This window comes from Ambystoma mexicanum, chromosome 1q (assembly GCF_040938575.1).
Source record: "Ambystoma mexicanum isolate Mex_15411 chromosome 1q, UKY_AmexF1_1, whole genome shotgun sequence".
Lineage (NCBI taxonomy): Eukaryota > Metazoa > Chordata > Amphibia > Caudata > Ambystomatidae > Ambystoma > Ambystoma mexicanum.
The window spans coordinates 1041562658-1041583872 of record NC_090922.1 but is presented as its reverse complement, the minus strand read 5'-3'; the positions used below and the strand labels follow the sequence as shown (position 1 = coordinate 1041583872).

Genomic DNA, 21215 nt, shown 5'->3' with positions numbered 1-21215 from the left:
ACTCCATCAGTGCTTGATCAGGCATAAGTGCGTCTCTTCTTTCTTCACTCACCCCCTCTCTTCTGGGCTCATATTAAGGGTAACTCGTCGCAAGTTATATCTAGGCCAGGTACGTTACAAGGAGCAGGAACCAGACTGATCCAGGTAAGTTACAAACCGGAAAAGATGTTTAATTCATCTTTGTTAAAGCATAGCAGGTTAGAGGAAGGAGAGAAGGTAACATGCATCCACTCTGGTCTGTGTCTTTGCTCCAAGTCTCTAACTGACTTTCCTGGAACCTCCAGGTCTCCCAGGTTCCACATACATCATCAAGTTCCAATAGGCCTCTCACTACAACAATACATACACTGAAGACACCACAAAAATGTTCCTTTTTGTATTAAACAAATCTAACTCAGAAAACGAAAGAAAGTAAAAAGAATAACCTGGAGAATATTAGGCAGCATCTTTTGGAGAAAGAAAATTGTTTGTAAAAATATATATTGAGAGGATATTTATTTTAAAAGCTTCAATACTGCATGAAAACTGCATATGGGCATTGTACTGTTTGATTTGGGCATAGTTGAAACACGAAGTGCAAGAATGACAATTCTCAGTGTTATTCCTGTAGTAAGATTACAGAAAATACGAACATGGCTATTTTGACCTTTTAGTTACTATAAACATATTGAGGCAATAAGCCCTGAGACAGTGGGCCATTACCACCTAAGGTAATGCCCCCGGCGACCCACGCGAGGGCCTTAACGAAGGCCCTGGGGGCATTACCGTAGGTGGTAATGGGCCGCCGTTGAGGGGCTTATTGCCATTAGTACCCCGGCCCGTTAGACCGGGGTACTACAAAAAAAATGTTCAGTTACGAAACGCTCCAGTGTTTCGGAACAGAAAAAAAAAATTAACAAAAAAGGGCCGCCGCGGAAGTGAAAACGAAGTCAATTTTTCATTTCCATGGCGGCCATCAAAAAGATAGGGAAAAAAAGTAAACAAATAAAATGGGTGCCATGGGAAGGGAGAAAGGACTACACGTAGAACACTTCTGTCCCCAGTGCGTCCGCTCCTGATCCGCAACAGGCCGTCATGGAAAGGGAGAAGGGACTCCTACTACATGTAGTCCCTTCTCCCTTTCCATGGCAACCATTAAAAAGATAGGAAAAAAGTAAACAAAAAAAATGGCCACCATGGAAAGGAGAGAGGGACTAGGTGTAATCCCTTCTTTTCCATGACGGCCAGGCACTGATTGGGAGCGGACGCACCGGGGACAGAAGTGTTCCCAGTGTGTCTGCTTCCGAAATGGAGCAAAAAGAAGGTAAGTGGGGTTGGGAGGGCGGGGAGGGGATTGTTTGCATTGGGGGGTCAGGTGGAGGGCAAACACTTAAATTAATCCCCGGCAGGGTAAAATGGCAGCCTCCAGCCGTGTGGTGGCTTGGAGCGGGGATTACCCCATTCTGAGCCTCCTCATTGGCTGAGAGGCTGCCACACACCCCCGCTGACAAAAAGAAGCGTAGTGGGGAAAAGGATTCGAGGGATTCTCGGTCGAGTAATTGCCCCAGCGAGGGACAAACGAGATTGCTTGTTACATTCTCATTGTCCCTCGCCGGGTACTACTGTCTGAAAAATAACCTGGATTTAGGAGCACATTTTCATCAAGCCTGTAACGTAAATGAAAGACGTGAAAGCCTTGTGCAAGGCTTTTGTGCCATTCATTTATATCACAACTAATTTTCATTGATTTGTTTGGAGGAGGGAAGGGGTGGAATGCAAATAATGTTTCCGCCGCTTCCTTCCTCTCTGCCATTCAAATTCTCCAGCATTAGCTCTGGGATGGATTTTCATGCTGTGCCCTAATGTTGGGGATTCCTATGGAGTCGGCCAGCTTTCTGCACCAGCCAGTGGACTCCCTAGGAATCTGTTGTAAACGCTGCCTGCGATGCATGCATGACAGGCAGTGTGTACTCAGTTTGCACAGAGAAGGGCAAAAGGGGGGCATACAAGAGTGTACCCACCTTTTTGCCCTCCCCTTTTGCACTACACCATGCAAATGAGGAAAATTCGGTGGCAGTGATGTGTTTAGACAAAAGTGTAAACATACAGGTCCCCACCGCCGAATTATGACGAAACTAGAAACAAAAAAATGAGCTCCTCAGTGTAGTATCAATTCATGAGTCCTAATGAAGCAGTAACCCGTGTGAATCAGCACTACCAAGAAATTGACCTCTGCATCAATATGTGTATGATCAATAATTACACATCCTGAAAATTCTTCTACTCTCCAAATTCGTGTTTTAAACCATTCACAATACACGGCTAATAAGTATGTTCGCACTGCCTGCAAAGGTGTCACAAATATTTGCAGAAGACAGAACAGAAAGTTCAATTTCCTGCAGATTTTCTGAGAACCCAGCATACCAGCACCCATGTACCTCCTAAAAGGACCCCTAAGTCCCCCTGTGCTCTCACTGCTCCCTATGGCCTCCTTTCTCCTCACATCACCCCAAGAATAATTACACTATCTGCAGCTCAAGAGTTCTGAAAATAGAAAAACAATGGTGCAAACCCAGTGCGATGTGGGCGCCTGCAAGGTCCCAGTAGGGCAGTGGAGCAGGCTGTAGAGCCCTGTCGGGGATGGCAGTAGCCTGCCCTCCCTCCCACTCAGGTTCCCCATTAGTATCTCAGGGTGACCTCGGATATTTCCAGCCCAATCTCCAGGGGGTTTGAGTCTTGCCAGAGCTAGTTTGCCCACCCCACAACATTACCAGTGTGGTGAATTTTCGGACAATTGCAATATATGGAAATTATATAAATATATATTCTCAAAGAATATGCACACTCGTTGCTTTTGTTTCTTTTTCCTCATTACCAATATACTTAGTGACAGTTGAAGCCCTTGGGTAAATTCAACAGGCTCTGATCATCTCACGGGCTGAACAGTTCACAGAAATATATTTAGGGAGCTTTACCTTTTCAATATGGCTTCCAAGTTAAATGCGCACCGATGACAGTGCACAATCCAAAGAGTTACTTTTTCCATAACTGTTATTCTCTCTTGAAATTATGAAGCACAATTTGACATTATAGAGATGTTGCGAGGTACAAAATAAATATGTTGAGAAGGTTTAGTGAACATAAGCTAAATTGCCTGATGAATCGCTTTTTGTACCTGAAAGGCTTTCTTTAATGCTGAACATAGGTTTCTTCCTCCCAAAGCCGTTTTCGGAAGAGCTGCAACCAACTTCTTCCTCACTTTCTCATTCAGTATTTGACGTAGGGCAGAGCTTGTTGCCGCTTGTGATTCAAATGTGACTATCCCAACGAACGCGCCATGTTCGATGATCTGCATCAGATATAGCTCAGCTGCCTGGTACATTCGGTCCATGCGATCAGACTGCCAAAAAAATAGAGTTAGCACAAGTTTAGGGCAGCCTGCTCAGTGCGCAAGAGAACAATAAGGATGTCTTTGCTGTACAATTATGAACTTAAACACAAGTTAAAGACAGCCTGCTCAGTGTGTAAGAGAACAATATTTGCACCCGGGGAAGGGCCATTAGCCAATCAGGTGGCTGGAACAGCGGGCGAGAATATATATTCACCACCCGCTGTTCCAGCCACCCAAATCCCTCTCCCAGGTGGTGCCATTATTTATTTCTTTTATATGGGGAGCAACAGGATGCCTCTCCCTGTTGCCTCCCCGCTCTCCCACCCATCCCAAACCCAAACCTCTTCACCACCCCTTACCTCCCTTCCCACTTACCTGCAGGACAAGAACTTTATGCTACGGTCTGGCGCACCTCCAACACCAGCCGCCATAAAAAAGGAAAAGGGACTCTGTCCCTTTGCCTATGATGGCAGTGATCTTGGTTTCTTTTTTTTGTTTTCCTTTGGAGATTAGTGTCACTTACAGCAGCCAATCTCTGGAGAGAAAGAACAAAAGCCATTCACACATGGAGGTGCAAATGGCTTTCAAGCCCTGGCGGGGGTGAAGGGCTAGACATGGCCGGTAATGGGCCACAGCCCTAGCCGAGGGCCTCGCTTCACTCGGGCCTACCATTGCTAAGGCTGGTAGGCCATTATTGGCCATGTCCACCCATCCGCCGGGAGGTGAAAGCCATAGTACATCTTTGCTATACAATGGTGACCTTAAACACTAGTTAAAGGCACTATACACTCCTGATTTTCCCTGAATGGGTTCCTGCTTCCATCATTCCTATTCTATCCTACTCCTCTTTTGAAAGTCTTGTCTGTAGGCTTGGGGTCTCTCCTAACTTCTCACTCACCCTCGCTACCATCTACAGGCCCCCCGGCCCTATCTCTCTCTGAATGGGCTGACCTCACCTTCTCTCTCTTGTCTTCCTCTTCCAAACTCCTCTTTCCTGGTAACTTCAATATCTACCCGACTCACCTGAATTAGCCACCTCACAGTTCCATGACCTCTGTGACTCCCTCTCTCTCGCTATTCTTCCTTCCGGTCCAAACCACTCAGCCAGACATACTCTGGATTCCTTCGTCTATGGAGACATCCCTCTCTCTAATCCGGTCGCCACCCCCCTCTCCTGGTCTGACCACACTCTCCTCACCTCCTGCTTAGGGCTCCTCGGCCCTCTGTCTGAACCCCCTCCCCCACACTACCAGTCTCCTTTGCCATCATTATACCGATGAAGAGAGTGTCATTTGTTGCTTTTGCCTTCACTTTCACCCCCCTCTCACTCTTGCTTCTGACTCTCCTTTTGACTCTGTCCTCGCTAACCTACAGCTCTCTATCTCTAACACCCTTGAAATCCTTGCCCCTGTCATGAACATCCATCTGAAACCTGCCTCCAAGTGCAACGGCTGGTAGGACTCTGTTCAACATCTCTGAAACCTAAGTGCAGAGTTGCTGAACGGAAGTGGCAGACCTCAGGCTAATCCTGACAAAATGCCTAGTCGCCCCCTCCAAGGGCCATATAGTTTTTCTATGCACTATAAGAAGAGGGCCTACATCGAAGCCTGCATCTCTGGAGCCACTAACAACACAGCAGAAATTTTCAAAATCTGCAAGGAACTCGACAATCCAACTGCAGTCTCCACCTCTCTCCTTCCTTCCCAGGTTCTCTGTACAGCTTTGGCCTCCCACTGCACATCGAAAACCCAGAACATCCTATCCTCACTCTCCATCACCCCCACCTCCACTCCCTTCTGCCTCGCTTGGCTCTCCTCCCTTCTCCCTCCACCTCCGCACTCTCCCCCCTCTTGTCCATAGCACCTGATGAGGTGTCTAAAGTCATCTGCTCTATGAAGGTCTCATCCAAACAGGTGCTCCCCTGCTCTTCTAGAACCATTAAGGACACCATCTCCTCCCTCATCCTGGCCTTTGCCCATTTCTGTAACCACTCCTTCGCCACTGGCTCTTTCCCTCTATCTCTCAAGCACTCCCTTGTGCAACCTCTCCTAAAAAAGTTGTACGCTGAACCTTCCTGCCCGGCTAACTATTGCCCTATATCCATCACCCCCTTCCTGGGTAAATTCCTTGAGAAGTTTGTCCAACTGATCCTTCATACTGAACTCGTTGGTTCCCTCTACGACCACCAATCTAGATTCCGGGCATTCAGCGGCACAGAAACTGCTTTCCTAAATTCCCGTGAAGACATGCTTGCAAATCTTGACTCTAACTTTCCTGCTGTCCTCATCCTCCTCGTTCTCTCCTCTGCCTTTGACACAGTCAGCTATTCTAGCCTCATAAAACGGCTCAGTGATACCCTTGGTATTACGCACTGGGCACTGGATTGGCTGACCTGCTTCCTCATTAACCGCCCCTCCCGTTGCAGATGACCCATTTATCCTCCACCACTTTACTCTCCACCTGTGGCGTCCCCCATGGCTCTATCCTATCATCATGGCTCTTCAATATCCATCTTGCCCTCTTGCTCACCTGATTTCCTCCTTCTATCCTAATTTCCAGTGTTATATGGATGACACACAGCTTCACTTAAAACCTCCCTCTATTACAGCCTCTTCCTCCTCTCTCATCCTCAATTGTCTGACTCATATCCAGGCATGGTCTGCGGCTAACAACCTCTGTTTTATTGCCAGTAACACAGAGATCCTTCTTATTGGAACACCTGTGTCGGGGGAAATTCTGCCGGGGTCGGCCGGGCCGTCCGCAGACCTCCGGGCAGGGAGGCCCCAACTCCTCCCGTGTATATCTCGGGTCGAGACAGAGTATGAGGCACACACAAGGAGCAAGGCAACTTCTGCTGTTTATTATGCAAACGGCAGGGATGGGTCAAGGAGCGTACGCGTTCGTCCTGACACACACACAATCGTGGGGCTCGCAGGCCTTTTTACTATAATATGACGCGCTACTTGCGTCACTTCAAAAAGTTAACAAAAAACTTATCGCCCCTCTTAATTGGTTGCTCGAGTGGTAGGGTTAGTATAGTACACATATAGAGAATGATATTAGTGGTCAAGGTGTAGTCAGGTGGTATATCTGGGATGTCCCTATAATTAGATACATAAGAATTGTTACATGAAGACTCCCGAGGATTGGCTAACATTACTGACGTCTGAGATAAGAGCCCCATGTTCTGATTGGTGCATCCGTGAGCTCCCCAGCCTGGGACCACCGTTGTTCCCAGCTCTCGGTGTACCTGCGTTTGCAACAATGTTTCAATATGGGTACGTGCAGACAATGTGAGGATTTATTCATAGGTGGAAGGCTGGTCGCTCCCCCTGTAGCAGATGTCCATTGAGCCTTTCAAGTGTATCGGCCTATGTCTCGTAGCGAGGGACCCAGACGCCTTTTCTTTCTCCTGGGCTTTGGCATCTCGTCAGGTTCGGCTTGGTCACGTGAGGCGGGACCGTGTTTGAGGCAGAATTCTGCACAATTAATATTGTTTTTTCACTGTGTGTCAGGTTTAATTTGTAGGTATGACTTTAACATTGGTACGCGGAGTGCGAGGTTGCAACATCGTGCCTTTGATGATGTGTTCTTGGACTGTGAGTTTGCAACATTACGACCTTGGCTGGTTGCTCCACTGGGTTCTTTCTGCAGGATCAGCAACCTGACTCGTGCTTTGTTAATGTCCACGGGAGCTCTTGATTGAGGCCTACTTTGGCCTGGTGCATAATTAGTCCGTTTGGTGCATAGGTGCTTTTAGGTTATAATAGCATATATTTCCATGACCAATATCGCGTTTCCAGTATATCTCTATGGTGGTAATGGTTTCAAGAGAAGCGTGAGCAAGCGTTATAAATGAGTTCATGATGCGTCTTGCGTTTCTGCATTCTGAAAGCCTATATAAAAATAATAAAGATGCACGTCCGTGAATATGCCTGTCGCCTACGTCAGAGCACTGAGTATGTTCTTCGTGTAGATTGGTGTGGAAATGTTCAGTGTGTATATTTGTACAGACGTGCTTCCCGTTGTCTAGGTCGTCATGGCATCTCTAACGACGTGTGGATTTTAGTCTAGCTGATCCGAACCGCAGGTGTCGGCATGGCCAGTGCGGGCTGTTGGGCAGGCAGATGGACACATCCGTATGTTTCTGTACCAGGGTATTTGGTCGTCTGGTAAATGGACAAACTCTTCTCGTGGCGGGTGCCTGGGCCGTGACCCTCTAGGCCAAGCGCGAGAGGTGAAGGACGGGAGCCTGGTTTTCCATTCTCCCACTTCAGTCCCCCCTCTGGTCGACTTGTCGACCACAAACATATCCTTCTCGTTATCTCCTCTTACTCTCCATATCTTAGTTATCCCTCCGAGGTGTCCATAATGGTTTACATGATCTTCAAATGACCAATACATATATTCACATGTTCCTCCAGGAGTACAGTATACCCATCTTCCTATGTAGCTCCTGGGGTTCCTTGGGTTCTCGATCTTCACCGATGGTGGATCCAGATGGTTGGTGATTATTTGGGTGCGCAGCTTCTCCCTCTCTTGTATTATCACTCCTGTATGCTGGCCATCATCTGCTGGCATCAAGGGGTGCATTCCCACCATTTCCAGCAACTCGTCAGCCGTGCGGGCCTTCCGGGCTTTCCAAAATCTAATTATGATCAAAGTAGCTCCAGCCAAAATAGTACACCCCACTATTATTTTCAGTCCATCTGACAGCCAAGAAGGCATCCATGACCATAATAGTGAAAACCAGCTCTTATCCTTGTTTACACCGTTACTCTCGTCCATCATTTTGGAGTGCATCTGGGCCAATTGTGAAACTGCTTCTGTCAGTGTACCATTGTCGGCATCGTTGGCAGGTATGAACGTGCAGCAAGATTGTCCTATCTTTGCACAAACTCCTCCTTCCATCGCTGTGAGAAGGTCCAGTACATATCTGTTCTGTAGTGCTACCATCCTTACAGCTCGCAGCTCCTCTTTGATTGCGTTGAACCCATTTACTGTTGAATTGATGGTCATCATTAGTTCCCATCTGGTTATTTGCAGCCATTTTGCGTTTGCGTATGCCTGCAGTCCCGGATGTATTATTGAGGAGAAAAACATTGCTGCTCTGCTGAATAGTCTGTGTTCTGGCGGTATTGACGTTAGTTCCGTTTCCGACCTTCCCCACAGGTAATTTCCTGTCAGTGGCTCTCCTTGTCGTTTTCTCCTATTTAGGACAGTATCCTCGCTGTTGGTCTTGTTCTCTTGCTCCTTCTGGAGCCGTGCAGATCTCTTTCGTCTCTTATCCCCTTCATCCATTTTAGGAAATTTCGCCACATTGACATGCTTCTTAGGTACCACTAGTGATGGTACATTGACGTGTACCATTGTGCACACACCATTCCACAGGGGAGGCAGTGTATGATATGCCTTTTCTCCACAGGCCCAATAATGGTCCATTATTACTGCTGTTCCCGCACCCCCCTCAGGTAACTCCATCACGCTTGCACAATTGGTGTTATATCCTACGTCCACCTCTCCTTTATGCTGGTAACATACTTTGGGCGCAGTCAATGGTAATATTGTTATTGGGTCTTCATCTTCTTCAACCCACGTGAGCATTGGTACATACTTGATCCACGTCGTCCAACATCGATGATTGTGTGTCTCGATGGTTGAGATAGTTTCTTTTGTTACCATGTTGCTGCCAATTACTCCTATCTCCCAGCTGTTGTCCAGATACACCTTTCCTGTTATCGTCAGTAGCGGCCTCTCCCAGCATCCTTGTTTACCCGGAACTTCAGTGGCGTACCAATCACATGGTAGATACTGCAGTGTTACCTTCTTTGTTTCTCCTTTTGCAGGGCCACTTGTTATGTACCTGAATGCTTCAGCATGTAAACTGGTCTTGTGATAGCTCAGATAGGTCTTGAGGAAGTTGTTCTCATATGGGTACGAGTCTCGCGTTTTCCATGTCATATGCACTACTGTTCCTTGAAATCTTCCTTTCGTTTGGAACAGGGCCAAATATATTATGCACTGTGCTGTTTTTTCATCTATTTCTGTGGCAACAAATGTTCGTGAAGCGCTCATGGCGTATGGTATTAATGAGCAAACGTAACAGCTATCCTCAGTTGTCTGCTTACCAATGCGGGTCATGTGCTGGTACCATATGTTGTTTGTGACGTGTGCCGAATCTTGTACATAATTATCAATACCTTTATTGTCTGAGTATGTGCTGCGTTTAATTCTATTTTGCTTGGGTGCAATGTTACTATTACCACCTGACGTAACACCTGTTGCAGCAGAGGGCAGGGGTATATTAAGTTTGGGTGCAGCAATAAAATCGATAGCATAGCTGTACTGCCAGACAGAGGCAGCCAAGAACCCGGTGATCATAAAAATCCCTATTATTTTTATTACATATGCTAATTTCACCGGCATTTTGCTCTTACCTTGCTGCAGTCCTGGCAGCTTATTCTTGCGACGTTACAGTTGCCCGCCTAAAAATTCTCAAAAGTGCTTGTTATTAAATGTTAGCTTTAAGCTCTCCCTATCAAGTAGTCATTCAGTGCCCAGGCGAAGAGCTGCTCCCACGCTACTCTAAGTGATGGGTCTCTTAAGACCGGCAAGTATGGGTGGAGGTGGGGCATGTGATATTCTATGGCCAGGAGGAAGGCTGTGTAGTAGACACGTACCCTTCTCCTTTTTAAGTATGTTGGCCTCTTTATTTCGTATACGAACTGGTGTGACAATTCTTCTGGGTAGTTATCGTCTGGCAGCACCATCTACACCTGCACACTGAATTTGTTAATTATCTTTCTTAACAATGCAATATTACGCAGTTCCTGTATGTGCGAGAGAAAAAAGAGAACATTCACGTGTTTACATGTGTATTAGTGCAAACATGTCCTTCAGTTTTAGTTACAACTGTATTTTAGCAGTCAATGGGGGGGGTTGTGCTGAAATGGCGGAAGTATTTTTGCTCTTTGAGCGAGTGGTCATGGGGTGGGCAGTATGGGGATCACTCCCTTCTTCGTCAGTTATTGTCTCCGAGGGAACAATTGGGTCGTTGTCTGTGGTGAAACTTTCTTCCGCTGTAGCAGATGTGGTTGCTGTTCTTCCAATTGATCTGTCGTTGGCGCTGGGGCGGGTCTGCAGTTTGTAGATTTTTACATCATGCAGGTGGTTCCAGGCACGCTTATCCTTTAGTTTTACTGCTCTTGTTGATACGTCCTCTACCAAATGGGGGCCAGTGAACCTCTGCTGGTTCCACTTCCTATTAAAATTTCGAAGTAGTACGTGGTCACCTTTGGCAAGTTGGCACAAGTTCTCCTTTCCCAATTCTGTATTTTCGTCTTTTTCTTGGTTGCTGGTAGACCCGCCCCGTGTGCGCTCGAGCTGTTGAGACACAAACACAACACTAGTAATCAAAGAAGACACATATTGATACATTTCATCACCTAACACATTCGCAGAACTTTCTTGGTCGGTGAATGCCCTTGACGTTGGTGTTAGGGGAAGGCGCATTTGGCGTCCAGTAACCACTTCGTGTGGGGTGAGGTGGTGGTCGGACCCTGGCCTGTTTCTAAGTTCAAACAGTGCTAACGGAAGGCAATACAACCAACTTTTCTTTGTTGTTTGTTGTATTTTAGCAATTGCCTCCTTCAATAAGCCATTCAGGCGTTCACATACACCATTAGCCTGTGGGTGGTATGCACATGCAAATTTGTGTTTAATGTTCAGTAGGGATGTGATATGCTGGAACATTTCGTTTGCGAAATGGGGCCCGTTGTCTGATCTTAACACCTCGCACACTCCCCACCTGGGGAAGACCTCCCTTACTATGAATTTGGCTGCTCTAAACGCATCAGGGTGTGAACAGGGCCCTGCTTCAATCCACCTAGAAAATGGGCACACTACTACAATCATATACCTATTTCCTTGACATATGTTGATCATATCAACATAGTCAATGTGAAGGTGCCGAAAAGGTCCTTCTGGCCGGGGTATGGTACCTCTTATCACTTTTAAAGTATGACCAGCCGTAAACTGTTGACATGTGAGGCAATTGCTGATAAAATTTGACACATGAGAGGTTAACTCGGGACAAAACCAATCTTCTCTAATTCGTGCTGCAATTATTTCCTTGCCTGTATGGGCAGGGTGATGTAATTGGCTCAGGGCGGTATTTAACAGTGCCAACGGTATTACAACTTTCCCAGTGCCACCCTGGCGCCATAGTGCGTCAGTTGGTGACATTGTGCATCCTCTTTTCACCCATACTTCTTTTTCGGCCATTGGTGCAGCCGCTTGTAGTTCCATAATCTGTGTGGCTGGGAGATGGGTGTACCCTTCTCTTATTAACATCTCCCTAGCTATTCCCCTCCCTCTCCCTCTCTGTGAGTCTGTGGGGTCCCATATCTCACCAAAATATGCAGCATATTTCGCATGTGCGTCTGCTGCTGCATTTCCTTTTGATACGTAGTCTTCTCCATTTGTGTGTGCGGTGCATTTTACCAGGGCTAGTTCTTGGGGGTCATTTATTACTTCAATTAGTTCTGCCAACAAGAGGGCATGTTGTACTGGGGTGCCATCAGCTCTCCTAAACCCTCTTCTTCTCCATTTTGATAGCCCTGAGTGGACAGTTGATGTAACATATGCACTGTCACAATATATAGTCACTCTTTTATTAAAACTTTCCCTTAATGCCAATATTAGTGCAACGAGTTCCGCGGCTTGAGCAGAGTAATGCTGTGGTAATTGTACACACTTCATAGCCACACACACCGGCGCCTCCATCATTTTCACTACTGCTGCCCCAGTCCTTCTTATCCCGTCTCCTTGATCAATAGTTGATGACCCATCAATAAACAAAAGCTCACCTCCCTCTAGTGCGTTTTCTTCAACTTTCCTAGTACAAGAGTACATTTCAGTTACTTGGGTGCAGTCGTGGGCGTAATCTCCCTCTTCAATTACTTCTGCTAGGAACCTTGCAGGGTTAACCGTACTACATCTAACAATTGCTAGTTCGGCTTTAGACAAAATAATCTCATAGCCTGATGCCCTTTGTGTTGTTAGGGTGGACTTAGGTTTATTCAATATCGCAAATAATGCATGTTCCACAAATAGTGTAGTTGGACACCCCATAGTTATTGCTGATGCTTTTTCTACTGCAAAAGCAGCTGCAGCGAGACCTTGTTCACAAGAGAAGTGTCCTAACATTATAGGGTCTAAGTGACCGCTATAAAATGCTACTGGTTTATAGCCCATGCTAGTTTTTTGGGCCAACACTGCTTTCATCACTGCTGAGTCGCAATGTGAAAATATAAAGAAGCGTCGCTCATAGTCTGGGGATGCCAGTACTGGAGCAGTTGATATCGCGTCCTTTAATTCGTCAAATGCCTCCCTCATTTCCATAGTCCATCCCAACTTTTTCTCCCCTTTATTTGCTTCCTTCAACCCCTCAAGCAGGGGTCCTATATATGAGCTATAATCAAATACCCATGCTCTACAATAGTTGCACAGCCCTAGAAATTGCTGCAGTTCTCTCACAGTCTGTGGCACGGGAGTGCTTGAGATGGCCTGTGCTCTTTGTGGTGCAATCCTTCTTCCATGTTGAGATATCAGTTGGCCAATGTAAAGTACCTGTTCCTGACAGTATTGTATCTTTTCCATATCTACCTTATACCCCTTTTCAGCCAATATTGTCAACATTTTTAAGGAGTCCTCTCTACATTTGCTTTCGTTTGTACTGCAAATTATTATGTCATCCACATACTGCAACACTGTGCTTTCCATCTCAACGTTACCCAAATCCATCTGTATTACTCTATTGAAAATTGAGGGTGATTCACAATACCCCTGTGGTAATCTGGTATGTTTCCACTTTGTATTTCGGTAAGTAAAGCTTGTCAAATCTTGTGAGTCTGGGTGTAATGGTATTGAGAAAAAAGCATTTTTAAGGTCAATCACTGTAAATCGTGATGCTTCTGCTGGAATGCCACACAATATTGTGGCCGGGTTTGCTGTTATTGGATACTCTGCTTCTACTATGTTGTTCAGGGGTCTGAGGTCCTGTATGAAGCGCCAAGACCCCCCTTTAGCCTTGCGCACCGGGTACACAGCTGTGTTACATGGTGATTCTGAGGGGACCAATATTCCATTGTTTATAAGGGCCGTTATGGTTTCATATATGCCCTCATCTGCCTCTTTTGACAATGGGTACTGTTTCACTCTTGGTAGTATGGCACCTTTTTTCAATTTTATCCTTACACCCCCTATGCTTTTTATGCATCCCACATCATAAGGGCTAATGGTCCATAATGATTTCGGCACCTTTGACATATCCTCTTTAAAAAATGGGACTGGGGTGCCTGCTGGTGCCTCAAGTGCCATTGCAATTTTCTGTGCTACTTGTTTGTGAGCCACTCTTAGCCATATTTCTACACTCATCATGAACACCATTTCATTTTCTTCCTTTTCTTCTGAGAACAGCTCTTCATCTGACACCTGAGTCAGCCTACATCCTTCCGCTAGTGCTATCACCGCCCTCCAAGCTCTCCCTTCTTTATCTTGGGCGTGCACAGCAACATAATCAGCTGTTGCAATAATGCTCTCAATGTCCACTGCAAACACCTTCCCTTCCAGTTCATTAGCTGGTGTTTCTGGTCGGAATAGATAGGCTGCTGGCCTCCTCCATATTTTCCCTTCTATCCCTGGCATCCATGCAAGTGCCATGTCTGTGCCATATTGGAATATCTCGCCATCCAGTGGCTCCGCCCTAATCGCTGTCTGTCCACAGTATGCTTGCAAAATCTGTCGTGCTGCGAGCATGTTAATCCCCGGAGTAGAACAAATTATGCCATCCTCTGTAAAGGAGATCGTCATATTTAACCTGTTCATTATGTCTCTCCCCAGTATATTTACTGGCGAGGCACTATAATACAAAAGTGGGACTGACAGATCGTAATCACCAATAGATAACGGAACGTTATCAGTAAATGGAACCAACCCTTTAGCCCCAGAAAATCCTTGGGTGTTCATGGCTTCGCCTGACATCTTAAATTTACCTTCCCTTATGCAAGACCGGGTTGCCCCAGTGTCAACAAGAAATGATAATTTTTTGTCACCTATCGTTACCTCTATGCGTGGCTCCTCCGCACTATTGGGTGTTATTGACAGGATGGGACACACCAAGGCCGTCTGTGGGCTGGCCTATTGGTGGTACAATGATTGGCCATTCCCTGTGTAAGGGTTGTGTCCCAACACCGACACCCCACCCAATTGTGTTCGTTCATTTTGGGGTGGTGGTTGTATTAACGCCACTTGTTGTTGTGGCGGCGTTAGTTGCTGTGTTATTTGTTGTTGTGGCAGTGAATAGGTTTGTGGCTGTCGTGTTTGTTGTTGTTGGTCATTCTCTTGTTGTGACATCTGCTGTTGTTGCATGCCCTGCTGTTCTTGTGATGTCCTAAGTTGTGCTTGTTCATTCCATGCCGGTGTTCCTGGCCTGACCCTACACGTACGTGACATGTGCCCCAACAGTCCGCAGCTCCAACACACGGGTGGTTCCCTGCTTTGCCATGGGAAGCTCCCTGTGTTGTCCTGGTATACGGGTTGCCCTGTGGGGTAGTAATTTCTGAGTCCCCCACCCTGTTGCTGGGTATTATATCCATATCCTCTTCCTCTCATAAACCCTCCTCTTCCCCTTTTAAAATTATAATACCCAGTTCCTTGCATTGGGTACCCTCCTCCCATGTTCGGTGTTTGTAATGGCAAAGGCTGTATTACACCTTGTTGGGGCGCTATTTGAGCTGGATCTTGTGCAGCCACTACTTGCGTTGGGCTTTGGGCCATTGGTGTGGGCGTAGTTATTAGTGCCCCTTCCATTGTATATTTAGTAAGTTTTTTCTGTACTAATTTGGCCTCTTCTGTTTTCCTGTCCTCCTCCTTTTGTTTCATTTTCCCTTGCCATGTCCTGCAGTGATGTACTATAGTCAGTTGTATTTCTGGCCACGGTTTTGCTTCCATTCCTACTACTTTCTTTAGCTGTTTCTGAACTCCTTCTGGGAGCCCTTGTACTAGTATATGATAAAATATGGCTGGTGTTTTGTCCCATTGTTCTCTAGTTTCCATGCGCCACTTCTCTTGAATATCCTGGATATAATCAACAGGATCCTCAGTTTCACCCATCTTACGGGAAGTAATGGCTCCTATGTCTGATGTGTCTGGGTACTGCACTCTTAGTGCCTGCCATAGTGCATGTCTGCAGTTTGCAAATGGTGCCCCATCATGCGAGGTGTTTGTTATTGTTACCCCATGGAATCCCGCTCTTTTCCAAATGTCATCCGCTCTATCCCCTAATATTGATATTAACAGGCCCTTCACATCTCCTACTGCTAGTTTCTGTCCTGCGGTGTGTTTTTCCATTTCATATATCCACTTACCCGCACCTCCACTTAGTGATGGGAGCCTACATTTTATATTTTCCTTATCCGTATGTTTCCAAGGTACATACTGTGGTCTAACCCCTCCTCTCTCCAGCAGTGGCATTAAATTCTGTCTTGTGTGACCCTTTAAGCTCCATGATATTGAGTCTTCACACCCCTCCTCTTCCCCCATTTCTTTTACTACTTCAAATTCTTCCTTACTACCTCTGCCCCTACCTCCCTCTTCTTCCTTTCCCCTTCTTTCATCATTTCCTGTGTTCAATATGGGTATGTTTATCTGTCTGTCTTGCCTGCGACTAGGGAGGTCCCTAAGCCGACATGCATAAGGGGTAAGTTCGTTCATGAAGGGCGCGAGCTTTATTCTGTGCAGCGAGCGTGCAGTGGTTGAACATGTAGGTAGTGACGTGGGAGGACGGCGTGATGGGGATGTGGGTGGCGTGGTTTCATTGGTTTGTGTTTCCCCTATTCTTTTCGTTTCCTCCTTACTTCTCTCCAGCTCCTCCCCTCTTCTACTTATCCAGGGCGAATCTATGTTTGTTCTAGTGAGGTACAGTTTATCTAAGCTTTCCCTTTCACTCTCTCTTCCATCCTTCTCCACTCCTTCTTCCTCCTCACTGCAAAAATCATTTATAAATTGCACCCCCCACTCTGCCCTTTTCCCTTTTATTGTTACTGTTTTTAAATCTATTAGGTCTCTTTCTCCCCTTCCGTTGTTACCAACTGTCCCCCCTAGTGCTGATGTCGTTGCTACCTCCCTATTTTTATATACATCTCCCCATCTTTCACTCTCTCTACCCCTCCCTTCTCTTCCTTCTTCCCTTCTCTCCTCCATTTCCTTACTATTTTCCTCTCTTTTCCTTTTTAATTCCTCCATTACTTCGTTGCTCATCTGTTCCAATATTCGTTCATCCTCCCTCTTCCTTTCCCATTTCACCCTTTCTCTTTCTACTATACTCTCTATTACCTTCCCCTCTTCATATTTTTTAGCTGTTTCAGATATTATCCTCCTCCTCCATATTTCCATTTCTTTTTCCTTTTCTTCTTCTTCCTTCTTCTTCTCTCTCAGCACTACTCTTGATACCCTATCTGTTGCTGCTTTTACCCTTTCAGCTTCTCTCTTTTGTTCCTCGCTTCGTTCCCTTAATCTTTCCAATTCGTCCTTACCTTCTTTCCTTTTCCTCACTCTCTCTCTTTCCTCCCTCTCAAGTTGTTTGATCAGTTCATTCTGCTCATCCCTTAGTTTTGCTAATCTTTCCTCCAAAATCTCTTCCTTCTGCCGTAGTAGCTCCTCTCCCCTCATTTCACTCTCTCTGGCACTATCCTCGTTTGTTCTCCTTACCGCCTCCTTTTCTTCTCCAGTTAGTGAGCCTCGTAACTTCAACAATATCTGTGCAGCTACCCACTCATCCTCTCCTATCTCTACAGTCTGCTCTTCTCTAATTCTCCCTTCCCCCATTGGTATCTTCCCATGAGCCACATATGGTGGAGGGCTGTATGCCGGGTTTGAGTATCCTTCAGCCGCCCTTAACTGTCCTTCTATTTCTCCTAGTTCTCTTAAAGGGTACAACCCTCCTCCCTCTGTTTTCACTCCCGGTGTTATGGGTATCTCATTGCTCGGTTCCTTTTTTATGTCGTCTGATTTATCAACCTTTTCTCCTCCCTGTCTTTCGTTCCCCGTATTTTTCGTTATTTCGCACTCCCTTTCCCCACCCGTTCCTTCTTTCTTAATCTCCTTTTTTTCCGGTATTTCCCCCATAGTGAACATTCCACTTTGTCCTGGTCGAGACCCCTGGAACATCCTCCATAAGTTAAACATCTCCACATGGTTTGCCAGTTTCTTCCCCTTGTATGTATTGTGTAGATGGTTCAGTAGTGAGTGTTGGGCATATGGATCGAAACTACCATTAGGCGGCCATGGTGTTAACATTTTGTTGTCCGTCCCCTGGGTCCACTCTATGCTGTACTTAATTAACTTCTCCCTGTGTGGTGGCAGTGTGGTGCATATGTGCTGTAGTGGGGTGGTGAGGGTGTTCCCCCACTCTCCCGACCCTCTCCCGTATGACATGGTTGTACTCCCCTTGTTACCCTTCCCCTTACTAACAGTTTACAATATACAACCTTGTATTGCTTACCTCGCCCCGCAAGTGTGGGGACTTACGACAATCCTTTGACAAATTATGCGATAGTAATAAATATGATGTTATATTATATTCCTTCCCCTACGGCCCCCTGCGGCCGAAGCGCACGCGGCCCCCTGCGGCTGCGTACCCCTTACGACGATCTTATACAGTCGTCCTGTTTCTTCGTTCTCCTCCCCCTTTTACATTTACCGTGGCCGGCGTTCTCCGTGCGCAGCCACGCCCCTTTCCCCTTCTTCTTTCGATCCACTGGTTTATAGTTTATCTCCGTATCAGCTCCTTAATCATCCTTCTCCTCCCCACCACTCTTAAACCCAACGCTCCTTGTGCTCGTGATATCCTATTAAATCCCTACTGGTGACGTCACCGATTTCTTCGAGCTACTGGTATATTCGTGTTATGTTCTTTAAATTCAAAATACACTTGCAATCTACCCCGCTAACCCCACAGCTGTCTTCCTGTCTCTCCTGGAACAAGGTAATCTCATCAATACTATAACCGGACTGCGCACGCTGCGTCGCCTCGCGTGTGATACGCCCCTCAACAGGAGGGCTTAACCAGCCAATTATCTTCCGTTTTGGGCAACTACGTAACTAGCCACCGCCCACAGGGAAACGTCATCTACCTATCGAGTTTCTTGCTCGAACAATAGGGAACCTCATCTACTCATTGAATAATAAATATCAAATCGTAGGAAATCACACACCCACCCTCACACGTAGTCGCAATTTAGGCCAATCAGTGTCTTACGAGCGGCTGCACGTGATGTTTTCGTGCCCCGCCCCCCTCTTTCGCGTAACGTTAGCTCACTGTTACGAGCGGCTGCACGTGATGTTTTCGTGCCTCGCCCTCCTCTTTCGCGTAACGTTAGCCGCCTGCTCTCGCACTCGTTTCGCTACCATTCATTCCATTAGCAACACTCAGTTAAACCTTCGCCGCTTTACAATACCTCCCTCCTCCCTTATTTACTTCCTCCCCCTCCCTCACAATTTCGCATTGCTTGTTGTGCGTGTCATGCTCACCAAGTTCTCTCGATGCAGGGCCGCTCGACTGCGTGCACCCCTCCAAGCGGCTCGCCACCTCCCCTCGTCTGGACCACGTCTGGACACTCGCCGACCGCGGGCGGGATACTTCTCAACCGGCTCCCGAGGGCCAATATCCGGATTGCGCTGTCCGGTCCTCTCGCAGCTCCGCGATGGTCCTGTAGTCCTCAGAAGGGGGCAACGGCAGAGGGGGCCGCGCCGCCGGGCCTCCTCGCAACGGGAGTGCCTGGAAAAATTAAAAATAAAAGTCGATCTTAAACAGATCTCAGCAGTGCCTCCAACTTGTCGGGGGAAATTCTGCCGGGGTCGGCCGGGCCGTCCGCAGACCTCCGGGCAGGGAGGCCCCAACTCCTCCCGTGTATATCTCGGGTCGAGACAGAGTATGAGGCACACACAAGGAGCAAGGCAACTTCTGCTGTTTATTATGCAAACGGCAGGGATGGGTCAAGGAGCGTACGCGTTCGTCCTGACACACACACAATCGTGGGGCTCGCAGGCCTTTTTACTATAATATGACGCGCTACTTGCGTCACTTCAAAAAGTTAACAAAAAACTTATCGCCCCTCTTAATTGGTTGCTCGAGTGGTAGGGTTAGTATAGTACACATATAGAGAATGATATTAGTGGTCAAGGTGTAGTCAGGTGGTATATCTGGGATGTCCCTATAATTAGATACATAAGAATTGTTACATGAAGACTCCCGAGGATTGGCTAACATTACTGACGTCTGAGATAAGAGCCCCATGTTCTGATTGGTGCATCCGTGAGCTCCCCAGCCTGGGACCACCGTTGTTCCCAGCTCTCGGTGTACCTGCGTTTGCAACAATGTTTCAATATGGGTACGTGCAGACAATGTGAGGATTTATTCATAGGTGGAAGGCTGGTCGCTCCCCCTGTAGCAGATGTCCATTGAGCCTTTCAAGTGTATCGGCCTATGTCTCGTAGCGAGGGACCCAGACGCCTTTTCTTTCTCCTGGGCTTTGGCATCTCGTCAGGTTCGGCTTGGTCACGTGAGGCGGGACCGTGTTTGAGGCAGAATTCTGCACAATTAATATTGTTTTTTCACTGTGTGTCAGGTTTAATTTGTAGGTATGACTTTAACATTGGTACGCGGAGTGCGAGGTTGCAACATCGTGCCTTTGATGATGTGTTCTTGGACTGTGAGTTTGCAACATTACGACCTTGGCTGGTTGCTCCACTGGGTTCTTTCTGCAGGATCAGCAACCTGACTCGTGCTTTGTTAATGTCCACGGGAGCTCTTGATTGAGGCCTACTTTGGCCTGGTGCATAATTAGTCCGTTTGGTGCATAGGTGCTTTTAGGTTATAATAGCATATATTTCCATGACCAATATCGCGTTTCCAGTATATCTCTATGGTGGTAATGGTTTCAAGAGAAGCGTGAGCAAGCGTTATAAATGAGTTCATGATGCGTCTTGCGTTTCTGCATTCTGAAAGCCTATATAAAAATAATAAAGATGCACGTCCGTGAATATGCCTGTCGCCTACGTCAGAGCACTGAGTATGTTCTTCGTGTAGATTGGTGTGGAAATGTTCAGTGTGTATATTTGTACAGACGTGCTTCCCGTTGTCTAGGTCGTCATGGCATCTCTAACGACGTGTGGATTTTAGTCTAGCTGATCCGAACCGCAGGTGTCGGCATGGCCAGTGCGGGCTGTTGGGCAGGCAGATGGACACATCCGTATGTTTCTGTACCAGGGTATTTGGTCGTCTGGTAAATGGACAAACTCTTCTCGTGGCGGGTGCCTGGGCCGTGACCCTCTAGGCCAAGCGCGAGAGGTGAAGGACGGGAGCCTGGTTTTCCATTCTCCCACTTCACCTGCATCTTGTTTCCCTCCTACCCTCTGGCCACCCTCCGTGGGCCCTATACATTCACCATCCCACCAAAAACCTAGGGGTCATCTTCGACTCCTCTCTCTCCTTCACCCCTTACATCTTGGACCTTGCCAAGAAGGCCCACTTCCAGCTTCACCTCCTCAGAGGCATTCTCCCATTCCTCATCTTTCCCCAGAACCTCAATGTTTTCAGAGCTCTGGTCCTTTCTAGGCTGAACTACTGCAACAGCCTCTTCCTCAATCGCCCCCTTTCCTCCCTTAGCCCCCTTCAGCTAATCCAGAATAGGGCTGCAAGACTTATCCGTGGCCTCAAGCCCAGGGGCCGTATCTGTCTAGCCCTAAGATCTCTCCACTGGCTCCCAGTGGCTGCGATGATCAA

General features: G+C 46.9%; 1 protein-coding gene across 1 annotated transcript in view; it reads right to left on the bottom strand.

The window, feature by feature from the left end:
* The window catches only part of LOC138541074 (calcium-activated chloride channel regulator 1-like), a 275621-nt gene that overhangs the window by 151174 nt on the left and 103232 nt on the right, over positions 1-21215 (bottom strand). The window contains exon 7 of the mRNA XM_069641727.1: positions 3155-3379. Coding sequence (XP_069497828.1) covers positions 3155-3379 — 225 coding nt within the window. The remainder of the gene's footprint in view (positions 1-3154; positions 3380-21215) is intronic.